Raw genomic sequence first — 19,227 nt, forward strand, 5'->3', positions numbered from 1 at the left:
TTACACCAGATGATAAATAATCAACCAGTGACTACTTTTAGGTGAGTTAAAACAAAGCATTAGTCGAACAATAGTTCCATATAAAGTCCGCTTAAGTTTGCACTTTCTATGCCGCCTGCACACGACCGGGTCAAATTCCTCTACGTACCTGTCCGGATTCTTCTACACTGCGGATGTGCCGACCGGAGCAGATGCGCAGTACAGATAATGCTGCACTTTTGCTAGGCAATGACGTGGATCCCGCAACCTTTCCGAAATGATGATTGCAGAAGGGCCGTATGTCGGATGGCTTCCATTGACTTCAATGGAAGCCATCCTCACGGAATCCACCTTCAACCAGAGCATGCTGCAATTTTTCCCCCTCGCAAGTGGAAAATCGCAATTTATTTATGCTCGTGGGCAGGAAAAAAACTGACATGCCATGCTGTGGAAGGTATTTGCTGCGGAATCTGGAGGCGGACGCCCACTCCGGATCCCACTTTGCAAATCTGGCCATGTGCAGGCGGCCTAACTATTAGACACTATTAATAAATCTGTTCCGTTATCTCCTTAATGACAGATTGCAGTCATTTACTGTAAGGCTGGGTTCACACGGGGCGGATTTGCCGCGGAAATTCCGTGCGGAATTTCGCCGCGGCAAATCTGCATGTGGCCGCTAATCCCAGGATTAGTCAGCCATGTGCACAAGATTTCTCAGAAATCTCGTCCACACGGGACGGCAAATCCGCTGCGGCTAAGCCGGCAGAAGCCGCCGCTGCGGCACGGATTTGCCGACCGCAGCATGTCAATTATTTTTTTTCCGCTGCGGCCGCGCTCTCCTCTATGGGAGCGCCGGCCGCACCGGAAGAGCGAGCGGCCGGGCCGCTTCAAAGCCGCCGCGGGTTTTGCAGCAGCGGTTCTCCCGGCGGAAGTCTCACGGTTTTTTGCTGCCGCCAAACCGCGAGATTTCCGCCGAGAATCCGCCCTGTGAGTACCCAGCCTAAAGGGGTACAGTTTATAGACTGTTGATATGCATAGGACAGGATTTAAAACATCACGTAGGAAATCTCAGCCAGCCGGTCCTACGTTTTAAGAAATATTAGCGCAATTCCTTTTATCACTATAAAATCGGCTTTGTGCCGGGCTCACTGGCAGTATATTGTGAGCGTGTCTTCCTGATTGCCACGAATGAAGACAATGGGTGGGACGATGTCTCGAGATAAGCTTTCAAGCCAGGCCATGTAGAGGGAACTGGGGCAGGCTGCTTTGTTGGTAATGGGAAGGCTTCTGCAATATGAAAGAGGGATACAATATTAGCACCTGCGCAATATTCACCATCATAAAAATACAAAAGGTGGCATTTCACTTTTATTTGCTATTATCTGTTAAATAAGTGTACATGAGGTTAACGAGGGGTACTCTGTGCCATAGAATGGTTGCGTATGTATTGTCGCCCATATGCAATGTATGTTTTGCATATGGACAGCGTTGCATACGCTACCCATATGAAAGAATAGGGCTCATGCTGCGTGATACATGGTGAAATAGAGCATGCTGGGATTTTTTCCCACGCTTATCTACATGCTAATGTGAACAGATCAATGAAAGTCCATGAACTATAACTAACTCCATTCACCACGGCCGAGCATCTGGTGCGTAATACGCTCCAAATCGTGGTTGTGTGAATGAGCTCTTACAGTTTTCAGACAAGACATTGTGGATAAAATAAATTAATAATTTGAAAAACAAAAAAGTTAGAGAAATGCATGACCAAAAAGCTGCTGCGAAGAGTCCTTATGTAATACAACATTACTGTGTATATGGGTCTAATCAAGACATGTATGCAGCCAGTTTTCTTAGTTAAGACTAGAGCAGCCTGAAATAACCAAAAATAGTTTTTAAATCACTTACATTGCAATAAGAGCGGCATCCTGGGAGTTTTGTTGGAGGACCTCATTTATTCTGATGTATCGTTCCGACTGGGAAAATAAAGTCAGATTAATAAACCTCCTTCCTGAAGTAGATCTCTAAAATGGAGCCAGTTTACCTCAGTTTGGAGAATTGGCAATTTTGTTTTCTACAAATGTAAATGGGTGCAGGATGTGTAAACTGTAGAATACTCACTTATCTGTACATTGAGCAGAAAGCTATATAATGGACAATCTTACTAATGAATTTAAGTAGATCTCATCCCATTTTCTGTGGAATTAGAATAAAGGGTCTGTTTTTTCCCCAGAAATAGTGCCATTGACTTGGGGATAAGTTACAGTGTAAACGTAAAGGTAATCACACCAGTTAAAACCTTTGATTGTTGTGTCAAGACCAATATCCTGCTTTTAATTGCATATTACAGCAAATAGACTCTCAATGGTTAAGTCTAAATAGTGCAGGGCCTGAGGGCTGGGAGCATTGCACATTAGTTCTCTCTATGGTATTTTGGGGGACCATGTACCACCTCATCAGGCTCCGCACTAGGCCTTACACACTGTATATATTTTGCCCAAAGTGTTACTTGAATTTAAATAGTGGATTTATACATGGCTTTCACTTTTCATTATAGATATGATAATATTGGAACTTTTCTGCTACATGGTGCTAGCATATGCTAAAGGTCTAAAAGTCCCCTGGGGCAATCACCGAGTCATGACTGACTCCTAGGGTGGCGTCACATTGTGACGTTTTCTTGGCAGACTGTTGTTGCAGGGTGGTTTGCCATTGCCTTCCCCACTCACCCACTCATCTTTACCCCCCCTCCCCCAGCAAGCTGGGTACTCATTTTACCGATCTCGGAAGAAGGAAAGGCTGAGTCAACTTGAGCTAGCTACCTGACCCAAGCGGGGATTGAATCCGGAACTTTCAGGTTGTGAACAAGAGCACAGGACTGCATTTCTGCTGCCTTAACCCTTTCCAATCCAATTTGTATCTTGGTTTTCCTATGGGACTTACTCTTTTTCTGCCATTATACAACAGCGCTACATGCTGGTTAAAGCCAGTACTGCAAGAGGTGACACGTTGGATAGGCTCCGACAGCAGAGAGGCTAGCAATATACAGTAAGAGAACCCCGACGGACGTCTTCCAACATCAAAGCTGTACAGCCTTAAATCATAACATCTTCAGACGTCAGACAGTGGATTGGAAAGGGTTAACACTCTGCGCCACACGAGGCTTTTGCTAGCACATGATGACTATTAGAGATGAGCGAGCATACTCGATAAGGCAAACTACTCAAGCAAGTAGTGCCTTATTCGAGTACCTGCCCGCTCCTCTCTAAAGATTCGGGTGCCGGCGGGGGAGAGCGGAGAGGAACGGATGGTAGATCTCTCCCCCCCCCCACTCCCCTCTGCTCACCGCCGCAACTCACTTGTCACCCACGCCAGCACCTAAATCTTTAGAGACGAACGGACAGGTACTCGAATAAGGCACTACTCGCTCAAGTAGTTTGCCTTATCGAGTATGCTCACTCATCTCTAATGACTATGCAATTTGCTGGCATATAAAAAAAAAACGGAAACACCTACGGTAACTTTTTCATATGCTTATATATATGAAGCTGTCAGATAATTTTAACCCAGTCCTGATCTTATAAAAACAGCAAAGAGCTTGTATAATATAAAATACAGACATATACAAAATGATGAGGACCATAGGAAATTATATGACATGTCAGAAAGTCTAGAATTATGGAAGGACATCAGTTTGGTTGAAAGTGAAAGAGTTACAAGAGGCAATTATCCAAAAATCTTACTAAATCATAGAGGTAATTTATGCGACTACTATAGCAACATAGATAAAACCGGACACTTACCTTAGCTGTGTGGTTTAGAAGGTCCCTTTCACTGATACACCAAGGAGGGATCTCTAGTTCATTCCCACTGTGGTCATCAATGTTATATGGAGCAATGAGGTCCTCAAACAACTGCATGCTGTATATACAAAGGCAAATCAAATTGAAACCCGGTGAATTCTCTTGACAAGCATGAATAGGACTTTTATTGGCGGTATTCGCCATGTCAAAAAAATGGTTAACCCTTTCCAATCCAATTTGTGTCCTGGTTTTCTTAGTGCGCTTACTCTTTTTTTGGCCGCTATACAACGGCGCTATATGCTGGCTAAATCCAGTACTGCATGAGGTGACATGTTGCATAGGCTCCGACCGCAGAGAGGCTGGCAGTATACAGTAAGAGAACCCCGACGGACATCTTCCGACATCAGAGCTGTAGAGCCTTAAATCATAATGCCTTAAGATGTCAGACAGTAGATTGGAAAGGGTTAAATGTTATCCATACCATAGCGATATATACAACCATTATTTACAGAATATAAAAATGTAATACTCATTGCAATGGTCTTCTAAGAAGCTAAGTAACATTATTGGAAAGTCATGTTCTTACTTTTTTGGATGGGGCTTCTGCTCAATGTCTGTGAGCACTACAACATCTTGGAATCCCAGCCTGAACTTTTCTAGCAGTAATTGCATTCTGCAGGAGGAAATTGGATACAGAACATTAAAAGGGTGCTCTCACTGTTTTTCTTTCGGTCCACCACATCACCAGCCACTTGTTCTTGCCCACTCATATAGCATACCAATAATAACTTACTCTTTCCTCTCTTCTTCTGCATTTTCCTGTGTTCCTCTTATATAGACTCGTACTTTGCATTGGCTCCAACGTTTTCTCCGAGTCAGCAGGTAAGGGATGAGAAGGGTGAGGCCTTGGACAAGAAGAATAAAGAAACACAAGCAAGAGTTTTTGGTTAATGCATTATATAAACACATTAGAAAATAGATGAGAAAAAGTATAATAACATTGTGCTCACCTCCATCATCATACAGCCAGTAAATATGGATGCTTTTCTTGCCCTGACAGCTCTGGAATTCAGTGTTGGTTTGATTCATGATATCTGGCACTATGATCGGAGGTTCTAGAAGCAATGAAGAGACAGGAAATTAAATAATGATCGGTTTTATCACACAAAGGGTAGTCGAAACTGCTGTATGCCCCATATTATAGAATAGAAGGCTCTTACCTATTTCTGTTTCTTTGTCCAATATCGCCTCATCATCAGAATCCTGGAATGCTAAGTTATCTGACGAAATAGAAGGCCATCCATAAGCATTTATGAATCGAGCAAATCATGGATATTCATGTATGGATTTTACAAGCAAAGACATGGCAAAGCCACTTTGCAGCTCAGACGATATGTAGCCCATTTTTGTGATGCTGTAATGTCTAAAGTTCTGGTCTTATAAAGCTATTGTCACAGAATTAGTTTTCCTACTTCTAAAACACCAAAGCTCCGAAACAATATGTTGCATTGAGGATCAATAGATCTACCACCATTATGTACTTAGAATGCCAGTACATGTAAGCACATCATATGTCCGAAAAGTGCCAGGTTTAACATCTGTACAAGGATTGTTCATTAAATATGTTTGATTGATATACTTTGAATATACTGATTTACTAAGATACGTTGCCTTATCTTAACCCTTTCCAATCCAATTTAGGATTCAGGGTTTCCTAAAAGGCTTTCTCTTTTTGCTGTTATACAACGGTGCCATCTACTGGTTAAAGCCAGTGTGTGTACGCCAGAGAGGCTCCAACAGCGGAGTGACTAACAATAGACAGTAAGAATACCCTGTTGGAGGTCTTCTGACATTGGAGCTGTACAAGCTTCAATTAGAATGTAGGAAGACATTAGACAGTGGATTGGAAAGGGTTAATATAAAGTGCACTAGCAAAAGGCTCACACAACAATTTTATGCCAGAAAATTTGTACATGTGCCTTAAGAAATCCCCTCCTATCTTTACATGTTATAGGCTGAATACAGCTATACAGATGGAACATGGGCTGATTGAGATGGCTTGAGGTTGGAGCTGTTCTTGATTCAATACTTCCAAAATTGATCCTGTAGACAACTACTACTTCACTAGGACACTGTATACTATATACTCAACTTTTCATACGATAACAATGGGCACCTATAGATTACTGTAAATATTTTCTTGCTCTCTTTCAATATACCCTCTTTTCCACTTACATTGCCCTTGCATCTTTTGTGACACATCAAAGCCCTCCTTTATGCGTAGAATGCACACTCCAAACTGACAGTCAAAGGAGTCGCTGTGAAGTAGAGTAAGTGTTATTCGCTTATGCAGTTACAGATAAATCAATCACAAATTATTGAATTAAAGAACCAACAGCTCAAAACCAAAGACATAAGTCAAAGAAGGAAGATGTCTGAAGATGGTAGACTGAAATAGAGAAGGTTCAGAGAGAAAAGATACATTACATATTGAAGAAGTGATTTTAAATCTAGACTCCACTTACTTAATGATTCCTACATATTCTTCTAAGCTCTGCCCTGGAACCTTTTGCCAATTACTCTTATAACCCAGCACTACAGTGTTTGGCTTTAAACGACCAAGACCAGAGACCTGTATGGACAGAACAGATGATTTCCTGTAGTATGTATAAAGAATAGAAGTTCTTTCACAAGCCAGTACTAATGGCACATGTTTACTGGTGACTACAACCTTATCCTTCCAATGGGCCAACCAACAGGATGATTGCATTGTGACCTCTCTATATTAGCAAGTGTCGGAAATTGTTAGTGTTAGTTACTCAAAAGGATGAAAAGGCCTTTAATGTTAATGGGTTTTTCAAGACTTTAATATTGATGACCTATCCTTAGTATGAGCCATTAATATCGCATTAGTGATGGTCTGACTTGCCTGAGAGATGTGGCCCCTTTCTAGAACAGGCTATCAGTATTAAAGTACTGGTAAATACCTTTTAGCTTGATATTAGAGTCATTTGAAATTTTTAAGGGGTCAGATAAGAAAATAGGAACATGGTTTTCATAGCATTGCAGGTTTTGGAAAAATGTAGGAATCTGTTCTTAGAAATTGTTAATCAGATACTGTAAGTAATAAAAAAAGGTTTTCTCACACTGGGCAATCATGGGGGTACAGTAGTAAGATTCCACTGTTGGGGGTTCAGCTGTGAAATCTTACTGCTGAACCCCCATAATTGCCAGAATAAAGGAGGAATAGCGCTCTGTGGACTGCCAAGGCCCCTTTGTAATTCTTCAAAGCACGCAGCCAGCCAGTAGGTGCTGCAACTACTTTCCATTTGGCCACAGTGGCATTGTGTAGTCATCAATTGGGGGTCAATGTGGTATCACATTATAGTTATATTTCTTTACTGGGTAAGTTTGAAAAGCATCGTTTAGTAAAGTCATAAGTTTTAGAAGCAAACCAGGCATTCAACAACATTGCACATATCATTCGTCCTATGCAATTATTGTGAGGTAGTAGTAGTAGCAATGCCTTATAAGTAGGGTTGTAAACCACCGTGCAACATGTTTGTGTTACGTAAATAAAGTTTATTACTATTGTTAATACAAGTCTCTGTACCTGCATGAGACTTTTAGCTCCAGCTTGCAGTGACTTCTCCTGAATCATACTGTAGAATGATCGCACTTTCCTAGTATTCAACCACTGAAGATGATCCTCTGCTACCGTGTCTGAGGCCTGTTAAAAAAAAATTAAATTAAAATGCACCTATTTGTTTTTGCAACATTTTTTTCTTTGTTTATCCCTTTAAATTCATGGCACCAAGACCAACTTTTAGGCCCGATGTCCACTGGCGGATTTGATTTTCGGAACTCAAATGAAATCCGCCCATAGGGATGCATTGATTTGATCCGCAAATCAAGCTGCCTATAGGGATGCATTAGTGTCCGCAAACGATTTAAAAGCATGCGGATGTCATTTTCTCCCATCTCGGATCGCACGCGTGGGAGAAAATCACAGCATGCTCCATTTTTCTGCGGATCCCGCACGGATGGCTTCCATTGAAGTCAATTGAAGCCTTCCGATCCGCGGCACACCCGCAGCTGGCACTGTGGACATTCCGCGGGAAAATAGGAGTTTAAAAAAAAAGTACCGTGCGTGCGCGTGGCACGTGGGCCAGCATGCCAAGCGCATCTGCAGTGCAGAAGAAAGAAGATCCAGCCGCAGGCAGAGAAGACCCGCACAGCAGCCGGACAGGTAAAAAAATGCCTATGGCTGCGGGCACAGGTGGGTTCCGTGCGGGATTCTCTGCACGCAATCCATGGGTATCTGTGGACAATGGGCCTTAAGGTCTCGCTACCACTTCAGATCCATTGTTGCATTTTCCATACTCATGTATATGATGCTTACTGCCACAAGTTTACAATATATAACACTCACAGTTACAACATTCCCGCAGATCATCAAACTTGTATTCTTAGTTACAGAACTAACAAAGTCAACCAGGGCAGGGCGGACATTGGGGGGTCCAGTCAGTACAAGACACTGTGGCCTGGGAGTAAAAGAAAACAGTAGAAGTTAATGCAATGTACAGGATTTCTACTATAAATTATTATTCTGCACCATATCAATCATAATACCTAAAGTTCTTGACATGTTCTTGTACCTCAGTCAGGCTCACACTGTAGGTTAGTGCCATGCTGTAAGCTCCAGCCTGGACAGAAGATCCCCAGTTCACATCTAATGGCACAGAGGAGAACTTTGTTAATACTACTGTGTCGATAATCTATTTGAGAACATCTTCCAACAGTTCAGTTCCCTTTTAGCCATGAAATAAAGCGCATCAGTCTCACCTGGCTTTTTGTAATTGACATATCCTAGGAGTATGATAATGATCGCTACAGCAATGATTGCTGCCCACCAAGTTAGGAGAAACATAATGACTACTGACACCACAGCACCAAAAAGGGAGGTCCACTTGCTGTAGTAGCGGAACGATGGCCGCCATCCTATGAGGAGTTAAAAATAAATTGTGAATTAGTCTGGACACAGCGTGAATAACGCATCATAACTGTGACAATCACAATCCACATTGCAAATATTCATGTAAAGACTGGTGATATCGAGAAAAGATATTAAGGGAAATGGAAGAAATGTTAAACAGTTACTGTAAGTCGAAACTATGGAAGGAAATAAAGTATTGTCCATACCTGGGGAATTGGTGATGGATGCATAGAAGCAACTAAAATTGATGAGGGCATAGGAGCACAAGAAGAAATTGGAAATAATGGGTGCGATTGTGTTTAGTTCAGCTGTGGAGAGACAAGGATGCAATGATAAATTACACTATTTCCAGGAAGGATGATATATGCAATAACTGGAAATTGAAATTTCATAAAATTACTATAAAATAAGTCACTGTACAGAAATAATGTCCAGCTACAAATCTGCCAAACTGAAGCTTTAGATGTAACTTTACTTTTGGGTAGATCTTTTGCCTTAATTTTCTCAGTTACTCTTCAGTATGTTTCTGCATTATCTCCTAGTCTACTTGCACATAGATGTTTTTTCTGTCTGATTTTTGTACTGAAAAATAGGTCCAAAAATCGGATGCAAATATGACCCATTCATTTAAATAGATGTAAGCACTCAAAAAAATCGCAGCATGTCCTCATGTATTCTTATACAATTTTTTTAAAACGAGAATAGCACATGTCAGTGTACGGTCTTCAGCACATGGAAGGGATGTCCGAGTGCTGTTCAATGCGAGATACACCTGAGAATTTTGGACGCAACTTTTAAATCGCCCGCAGGCAAGTAGCCCAAGGGCTTAGGCCCTTGACGTAGGCGCTTTTACATGCGCCCAACGGCACCGTAAAAACATGTGAACGGGTGCACAAGTCTAACGTTTGTGCCCTCATTCAGACAGCATGGGCCTGGCACATATACGGTGAGCCCACAATGCCGTTGGGCGAGGGGAGACAGTTCAGCTCTGCTAAGCTGTTCTCCCCCTCACCGGCTATCTGCAAGGGGAGGGGCAAGATAGGGTGGAGCTAGTGTGCTAAACTCCTGCCCCCTTGCCCCTTGTGGTCAAGCCAGCAATGAGAGGGGGGCGGACCGGGGTGGAGTTTAACTCCACCCCTGTCCCATCCCCTCCCATTACAAACAACCGGAGAGTAGGAGGGAAGGGGGTGGGAGTTTAGCAGTCACGCTGCTAAACTCCCTCCCAACTCCCTTCTCCAGCAGCTATCATAGGCTCCCATAGGAGTCTATGCAGCCGGCGGCGGTGTAAAAGCGTCCGGCTGAAATGCACTATTATGGCCGGCCAGGCGCTTTTACGCTGTGTAAATACACCCCTGTGCACTGATGCATTATAAACCAATGCATCAGAGGGGCAGTGTATATTAGCCGGTTGTGAAAACCTGTCTGATATACGCCCGTAAGAATCCACCCTAAGGCCGCATGTCCACGGGGAAAATCAGATCTGCTGCGGATTTGTAATGCGGATTTGGGCTGCGGATGCACTGTAATTGTCTTTTATTTTTCATGTGGGAGATCAATTGAGCTATGTGCTCTATGAGCTCCTGGATGCGTGATCCACACGAAAATGGAACATGTCCTTTTTTTTTCATGCTCCAGAAATTTTTTAATTACCATCCGCGGGTATTTATCTACCCGCGGGTGGCCAGTGCATTCCTATGGGGCGCGGATCCGCGTGCGGGAAAAATGCTGCGGATTTTAATTCTTATTTTCCCCGTGGACATGAGGCCTAAGGCTGTATTCACACAGGCAATTGCAATCCATGAAAATGGGCAGATTTTTTTGTGCAATTTTCTTGAAATTCTCATGCGTTTTTTGCGATTTTCACGTGAGGTTTCCATCTGTTTTGCATCTGTTTTTCACAGGTGTTAAAAAATGCCTAAATGTGCAAGCTTCGCATCTCCTGGTTCTCTTTATTTTTCTTTGGCGCCTATGGTTACATGTATTAAAACAGATCGGACTCGCATCATGTGATTGCAATCCATTCTTTTAAGGCACCCATAACTTAACTGGGCAATTTTTGTCAAATAAGTATACAAAAATAGGACATGCTGCATTATTCTTTTACTTGGACTGTCCATGTCAGTAAAAAAAGAAACGTCCATACGAATAACCCCTTTCAAATTACTGTGTTCTATTATATTCAGTTCAGTAATATAACATATGTATTCTCAAATGTTGTGAGTAAAATGATTTTTCTTGTTTCTATGTATCACATATGAATACACATTGAAAATCAGCCTGCAGGTTACAACATCTTTTCATTTGTCCACACTAGATTTGATAAATGAGGCTCATTATTAGATATTGTATCTGTTATCTCCAGGCCATTTTATCATTGCAGCAAATCGTTGGACATCACTGTATGATTTGTACAAAACACTTACCAATAAGGATAAATGCAACGGCAATAATAAAAGCCAAAAGGTATCCACGGATAGGCTCATTGTTCTTCCCATACCCCTTCCCAAAAAATCCAATAAAGGGGTATAGCTTATCCTTACATAGGCACTGCAAAAATGGATTCTTGGGTTAGAAGCAAAGAAATTTGCACAAGTGGGGCATGTTCTAGCACCTAATCATCTTACAAATCAATGGATATTTCAAGTATCCTTATACCTGGAAGACTTTGGGCGCAGACACCAGGCAGGCCAGTGCAGAGGACAGAGTGGCTGCAAAGATCCCGGCTGTGATGAGTGGGCTGAATGCTGATACCATGCTCATTGCCTACGTAGAAAGACAGCAATTTAATTCAAAATAATAAACATTTTTTGTACTCGGTATGACTATTACTAAATTCCAGATTTTTTTCTCATCAGATCCTAAATATTACAGTCATTATATCCACCTTTAAGCCCCATTTAGACGGTACGAATGTCGGGCAAATGATGCCCGACATTCGTCCCCAAACATACTCACTCCCATGCTCCTGCACGGGAGCTGGTATCGCTGGCTCACAGTGGGGCGGGGTGGCTGCAGATTTCTCTCCTCGCTCGCCACCACCACTCTCCATTCACTTAAAGGGGTTGTCCCGAGAAAGCAAGTGGGGTTATACACTTCTGTATGGCCATAGCACTTTGTAATATACATCGTGCATTAAATATGAGCCATACAGAAGTTATTCACTTACCTGCTCCGTTGCTAGCGTCCCCGTCGCCATGGTGCCGTCTAATTTCAGCGTCTAAGCGCCCGATTAGACGCGCTTGCGCAGTCCGGTCTTCTGGCTGGTGAATGGGGCCGCTCGTGCCGGAGAGCTGGTCACCGCGTCGTCATCGTAGCTGCGCCCCGTCACGTGTGCCGATTCCAGCCAATCAGGAGGCTGAAATCGGCAATGGAACGCAAGGAAGGAGAAGAAAATCCACGGTGCACCATGGGAGAAGACCTGCGGTCCACCGTGGGAGAAGACCAGCGGCGCCATCTTCACAAGAAGAAAAGAAGAAGCTGCAGACGCTGATGCAGGTAAGTGCAATGTGCTTTTTAAAAACTAACCCATGCTTTCTTTTTAACAGGGCAGAATGCGGGGGTAAGTGGAAAAAAAAAATTTTCACTTTCGCCGCGGGACAACCCCTTTAACATAGCGGCCATTCAGTACTGAGCGGCTGCTATTTACACTGAGCGTTTATTGGTCAGCTCATCGTCCAGGGTTTATGCAGCATAAACGATGGACGATGAGCTGAACGATGATCGTTCAGTGTAAATAGTGGCCTTCAGTACTGAACGGCCGCTATGTTAAGTCAATGGAGATGGGCGGTGGAGAGAGAGGAGAGAAATCTCCTGCAGTCACCCCGACCCCCTGCTGGCCCCTCTGTGAGCGAACCAGCGATACTAGCTCCCATGCAACAACACAGGAGCGAGTGTATGTGGGGACGAGTGGCGGGCATCGTTTGCGTAATATTCGTCCTATCTAAATGGACCCATAATCTTGGCAAATAAAACATTATATTGAAACACAAATATGCCATTCCCTGTAACTTATTTATATATCCGTCATATCTTCTTACCTGATAATGGTTTGCTAGGCCATAGTTGCACGTTTCATTTTGTCGACATTCATTGAAAGCCCAACCAAACTGACAGCTGAGTCCCTCACAGTCTGTGTCATTTAGTGGTATAGTATCATTTACAATGCCAGAGGCATCACGGATGACACAAGAACCTATTTAGTTATATGAGGAAAAAATGTTTAGAGTAGACAAATATTAATGTAAATGAATAACATTCAGTTTTATTAACTCAGCTAAAGTTTTGAGCAAAGAATATTTTGACTTTAAGAAAAGAATATTGCTCACCTATGGTAGCTGAAATAGCAAGGTAGGACACTGTAGTCCAGAAGATGGCCATTAGTGTTCCTTTGGGTATGGCCACTGCTGGGTCCTGTAATATGTGTTAAAAGGTACATTGAGTCTTGAGAATATGCTGGAATGGAATAACTGCATCTTGAAATACTGCAGATGTATGTCACGGTGAACTACATTAGTAAATATATAAAATCAGAAGGATACCTTGAGGTCTCCTGAGATGTTTGCTCCAGCAAGGATGCCAGTAGCAGATGGAAAGAATATAGAAAACATTCCAAAGAAACTTCCAGTTTCCCCACGCCAGTTGGGAACAATGTTTTCTAAGAAGATTGACCCTGTAAGCACACCAATTGGTAGGTTACATTACATATAGAGATATTCACGGTCAAGGGCTCTGATGAGGAAATGAATGGTTAGTGTCCTATGGATTGGTGCCCATTGAGTCCAGGAGTTGAAAGTCCATTCTTAATTTTCCTTTTTTTATAGGGGAACATTATTTTATTTCACAATTGTATTCATCTCTACCTAACACATAAAAAGGGGGAATTTCAGATAGAGATTAGCTAATAGTTTTGAGCTATGGGAAGAAAACTAAGGCTAAGTAGCAACTCAGATGGATGCAGATGTCATCAGGCCTTTGGAAAATATGCATTTCTTAGGAACAAAGAGCCGTGGTTTTGATTCATACGTTTAAAAATTCCTCTATATACCCATATCTAGCAGATTGTTTTCTGTAGCTCCTCACCTTGGTAACTGAAGAATCCTTTAGACTGTTTCTCTTCACTGGGAGGTAAGATTGTCCCCACTAGGTAGTTAGCAAAAGACACCATGATGACGATGAAGAACACTACTTGTGCCTGAAAGACGTTGTGGAGAAAAATATCAATTCACTTGTAAAGTTAATATCAAGTTTGGAAACATCTAGTAACTCAAGCTTACAAAATGTATCCTAAGATACAGACCTTTGCTTCCCACTCCATTCCAGCTAATGAGATAAGGAGAAGAACTGTGACGGTAAGGACACCTATGATCCTGATGTCATTCACGGGATCAACAATCACAGCATTATATTCCTATCAGATCAAAAGATCAGTAGACAATTAGAAACATGGGCTTCAACAATGCACATTTTCTTGCTGATTTTTAATATTTTTTTGGCTTTGTATAGCAGGTAGGATAAAGACACAACTAAACTTACTATAAGGAGGTCTCGAACTGTCTCTGCAAAGCCTACAGTGTGCATAGCAACTGCAACTGCATTGGCAAAAGCAAATATGAGTCCAATAGAACCACCTAGTTCTGGGCCTAAACTTCGAGAGATGAGGAAATATGTTCCACCTGTAAGCCAAGGAAATAAAATATAAGACAGATGAATTGCCACAAATTGCATGAGGAAAGTGTATGGAAACAAGTTATTGTCAACATTTTTATTCTGCTGTTATCTGTCATGTTCTACACCATCCAAGATCCATGACAACTGGACTATCCAAGATCCATGACAACTGGACCATCCAAGATCCATGACAACTGGACTATCCAAGATTCATGACAACTGGAACTGTGTTCTGCCCAGATATAGCTGCACAGTGTACCTACACTTTCAAGTGACTTTTTAGAATAAGCACCCATGTGTGTACATGAGAAATAGCACTATATCTTGCCATTACATGACTTGTATTCTGCATTTTCACCAGTTTTCCCCTCTACAGGCTGTATCTTTAATTTTCGGTTTTCCCTGAGCTGGTACGTTGAGGGTAGCTGCTATGATGTCTCCCATACACTGCACACATTGAATAGCAGGATATCTTCTTCTCTATTATCTCATTGAAGTGCATGAGACTAAGCTGCAAAACCAGCCCCTGGACATACTATTTCTTGAAAAAAAGCAGAGACTTTTGATAAAACGTACCTGATTTAACTTTACCATTAGTAGAAATAGCAGAAATGGACAAGCCGGAGATAGATGTCACCACCACAGACATCAAAATGATAGCCCATGTCAGACCTAAACAAAAAGGAAACATGACTGTTTCTTTAGCCTATATATATATAAAGGTGCTTGAATATATTATCTGGTCTTATTTAGTAATGCAAGAGACAATTTTAAGATTTTCAGAGTTAGGGTACCAAAAGCATGGAAATAAAGGGATCTTTCATATAAATGCTAACAATTATATTATTTGTTGCTGAATGCTGCATCTCTTTTATAACATGAGTAGTCTGACTATGCCAGTTATTTTTGTATAATAGGCCGGTGTTAAAAAACATTAGCCTTTTATTAGCTTTTTTCCTAACAACCCTCTTTACATTGGTTGACATAAACCTTATATACCGTATATGCTTAGTATGATGTACTATCAATAGTGAGTTCAGCTAAATTGTCTACTAAGAATGCTTTTTTACAATGACCCTAATCATAGAATTTTTTTTACATACTGCCATACCTATTCCAGCTTGTGCTGTGATCCATGGTAACCTCAAGTACAAGATGACTCCCCAGATATTTAACATACACCGAATCTGTTGAGAGAAAATAACCAGAAAGTATTGTGCAGTTTTTTAAATTAAGAAATATTTTGGGCCTATTTACTATAACTTGGTGACAGAATTCTGGAGTCTAAAATTAGCAATTTTTGTGTATGTCCCCAAACCCCGACTTATTGGTCAGTTAAGCTGCACCCTAAAACTTTTTTGAAAAGTAGGCAGGGCTGGCTTTAGGGGGTTTGCCAGCGCATGGCCCATCACATTTAATATAACCTATGCTTGAAACTTCCGTAAATTCGAGTGAACCTACTCCAGCTAGAGATGAGTGAGTATACTCGCTAAGGCACATTATTCGAGCGAGTAGTGCCTTAGCTGAGTATCTCCCCGCTCGTCTCTAAAGATTCGGGGGCCGGCGCTGGTGACAGGTGAGTTGTGGTGGGGAGCAGGGGGGGCGGGGGGGGGGGGAGAGAGAGATCTCCCCTCCGTTCCTCCCGGCTCTCCCCCACCGCTCCCTGCCCCCGCCAGCCCTTGAATCTTTAGAGACGAGCGGGGAGATACTCGGCTAAGGCACTACTCGCTCGAGTAATGTGCCTTAGCGAGTATACTCGCTCATCTCTAACTCCAGCTCCTAGCTGGCTTTGGTTTTTAAAGGTGCCACCAGATGAGATAAATCCATTAACCCTTTCCAATCCAATGTCGGACCTGCCCCGACATCATAATTTCCCTCCACAGCTCCGATGTCTGGGCAGGCCCGACACTGCAGTGCAGGAGTGGATCTGCACCCGATTGTCAGACACATCAGGTGCAGATACACTTCTGCACTGGTCCTCATCGAGGACCCCCGAGGAGAAGGCAGAAAGAGTTTTTAACCCTTTCTGCCTTCTCCTTTACACATTACATAGCGCTCAATTAGCGCTATGCAATGCATAGATTCCGGCCGGCGATCATGTGACCGCCGGTGTTACCTGACCTCCAGCGGTCACATGAACGCCGAGCCGGGAGCCTGCACTGTGGGAGGACCTGCTTACCTGTCCGGTGTCTTCCGCATTCTCCCTTCTGTCTCCCGGCTCGGCGATCATGTGACCGCTGGATGCCACCTGACCCCAGCGGTCACATGATCGCCGAGCCAGGAGGCAGAGGGAGAATGAGGAAGACGCCGGACAGGTAAGCAGGATCCCCCATAGTGCAGTGAGCACCTGCACCCTCCTGAACTCTGTCAGTTCAGGAGGGTGCAGGGAAATGTATTTTTTCTCACCCATTCTCCCCAGCTCCAATTTATTTGGAGCTGGGGAGAATGGGTGAGAAAAAATAAATGGATTGGAAAGGGTTAAGAGGCTTGACTGGCCACAGAGTTTACTTAGACCGGCATGTGAAATGCTGTTCTAAGCAAATAAGCCCCATAGACAATACACTAAAATAGGTTCACAGTTAGAAAGTGTAAAATTAGACTAGATAGCCTTAAAATGCACAAGATTTATTACAGTGACTCATGCTGGATGATAAATTTGGTGTATTTTTATACACCTTAGTCTAACTTTATAACCACCTATTAATTGGCTTAATTTATGCCAGCTTTTGTGTCAGAACTTTAGCACATTTTTTCCGACACAATATTGCATTTAGGCCACTCCTCTTTCCCACAAAAAAACTTTTGACCTTTTTGTGGTGCAAATAATGTAAGTTAGTTTTCTGGTGTAATTTGCACCAGAAATAGGCACATTTTCAATTTGTGATTTCTTAAACTGCTTCATCTAAAGAGTTATTCTTACCATTACACCTTTGATCCATCCAAAGCGAACAGGTTCTCCATTAGTCGTTTTATTTTCATCAGTCTCTTCTTGTAATTCAAGGTTGTCTTTGTCACAAATTTCTGCATCTTGATCCAAGTTGATTGGAACCATTTGCAGTTCATCCTGAGAAAAAAAACAAAGGAAATGACCCATTAATGTGATGAAAGGAAAGGGAAGGGGATAGGACTTAAAGAGCACTTCAAAATATGAAAATACAATTCGCTGACTTACCACTATGGCATTGCGAAGAACATCAAGGGATGGGCGACTTCTTTTCAGTTTTCCGGGGGCCAAAGAATTGACATAATGTTCATGCCTTGGTGTGGCATCCAGAGTATTGTAACCCATTTGTTTGCCGGTGATCAGTTTATTACACACTGGTAGATTTGCAGGATTTAGGCTAATGCCAGCTGACAAAGAAGTGTCAATCTCTGTGCAACTGCTAACCTCTTCATGTTCCTGGTTCTCTGTAGGACATGGGATCATCTGAAGACCTGTACTAAAGGTCTCAATTGACTGGTTAAGGTGATTTAAAGCTTCCTGTACCTGCTCTTCTGGCACCTCCAATGCTAGCCCATCAGTAGTGGAGGTGTATCCAGAAGAAGTTTCATCACTGCTAGATGAACATTCTAGAGACTCCATACTATCAGATGTGTTCGGAAATGCCATCTTAGTATTGTTTCTTGGGGAAGATCCTGGAGTTTGACAAATACAGTTCTCATGTACATGGGCATGGTCATGCGGGACATATTTTACTTCATTCTCAGGATCATGACTGCATTTATTATTTTGGGGACTTGATTTCATATATTCAGAGCAGGAAACCTTATAAGGAATTTGCTCACAGGATTCTAGGACTTTTGTTGGAGCCAAGCTTCCTTGGTGGCTAGACATGGATATACTCTCTATAGTGAATCTGCCAATTGAGACTGGAGTCCTTTGTAGGTGATCCATAAGCCCCAGACAGAAGGACAGATGGAGCTGTATATGTTCTCTGTAAAACAGAATTTAGCTATTAATGATCGTGTATCAACACTGAAGGACAAGCATTTTAATTACAGCATAACTCAATTACAAAGAGTCTTTTTGTATCCTTTGACCACTAGCAACAGACCTCAGCCTTAGGTTATATGAGCTGTTACTCATACAAGAAGATAAGGTCTGTTAGAACTATGTGTTAAAATTTTTATAAAATGTAATATGGATTTCATTTCAAAAACTATATTGAAAATCAGTCTCACATCTAAATAGGGTTTATAAAAATTTATGGAGAGGATTTTCAGTAATATATGTGGAAAAGTCCAGATTTTTGAAAAATATGCAATCTTATTTATCTCATTTTCTCAAAATACATGCTTGTATTTACCTTATACATGCTTGACAAAGGCCTTGCATGGCTGAAACGTGCGTTACTGTGCATTTTGAAAGGCTGAGATAAATCAAGACTGCATTTTATTTCTAGTACCTTGGACTTTTCTCCATGTATTGCTACCGGTATCAATGTTTTGGTTGAAAAACCACGCAGAGCAGCATAGAGGACCAAGTGGTGCATGGAAAACATCTTGCTTTCACGGAGAAGAATATTCAGTCACGGAAATTTTAGAGGTAAATCTGTTGTGTGTGAATTCACCCCAAGAAAGTTCTAGAGTAACATAAAAAGTTGTCCAATGGAAATGAATTAAGGACAACTGCAACAAAAAGCTTGTTGAGGTCAACGTGACTACATAAACATTTTTAGAAGAGTACTGGAGCTGAAATAGTCAGGGAATAGTACACAAATATTAATCAAGTCATGATGATAAGTAACAATTTTCTGCTATAGGAATATCATTCATACA

At 42.0% G+C, this 19,227-nt stretch overlaps 1 protein-coding gene across 1 annotated transcript; it reads right to left on the reverse strand.

Annotated features, from left to right (window-relative positions):
- Window positions 1–1,124: 1,124 nt before the first annotated feature.
- Window positions 1,125–18,031, reverse strand: LOC136626997 (solute carrier family 12 member 3-like). Its single transcript, XM_066601952.1, has 26 exons — window positions 17,621–18,031; window positions 17,369–17,512; window positions 15,560–15,635; window positions 15,025–15,120; window positions 14,314–14,453; window positions 14,078–14,188; window positions 13,861–13,972; window positions 13,320–13,450; window positions 13,107–13,191; window positions 12,819–12,973; window positions 11,437–11,544; window positions 11,205–11,328; window positions 8,988–9,089; window positions 8,631–8,786; window positions 8,418–8,517; window positions 8,218–8,329; window positions 7,399–7,515; window positions 6,311–6,417; window positions 6,021–6,103; window positions 5,006–5,065; window positions 4,796–4,900; window positions 4,579–4,690; window positions 4,372–4,458; window positions 3,786–3,903; window positions 1,891–1,958; window positions 1,125–1,266 (listed from the first exon to the last, which is right to left on the reverse strand). The coding sequence occupies exons 1-26, from the start codon at window positions 18,029–18,031 to the stop codon at window positions 1,125–1,127; spliced, it is 3,162 nt and encodes a 1,053-aa protein (XP_066458049.1).
- Between the last annotated feature and the right edge of the window lie 1,196 nt (window positions 18,032–19,227).

Source organism: Eleutherodactylus coqui, chromosome 5 (genome assembly GCF_035609145.1).
Source record: "Eleutherodactylus coqui strain aEleCoq1 chromosome 5, aEleCoq1.hap1, whole genome shotgun sequence".
NCBI classification, from domain to species: Eukaryota; Metazoa; Chordata; class Amphibia; order Anura; family Eleutherodactylidae; genus Eleutherodactylus; species Eleutherodactylus coqui.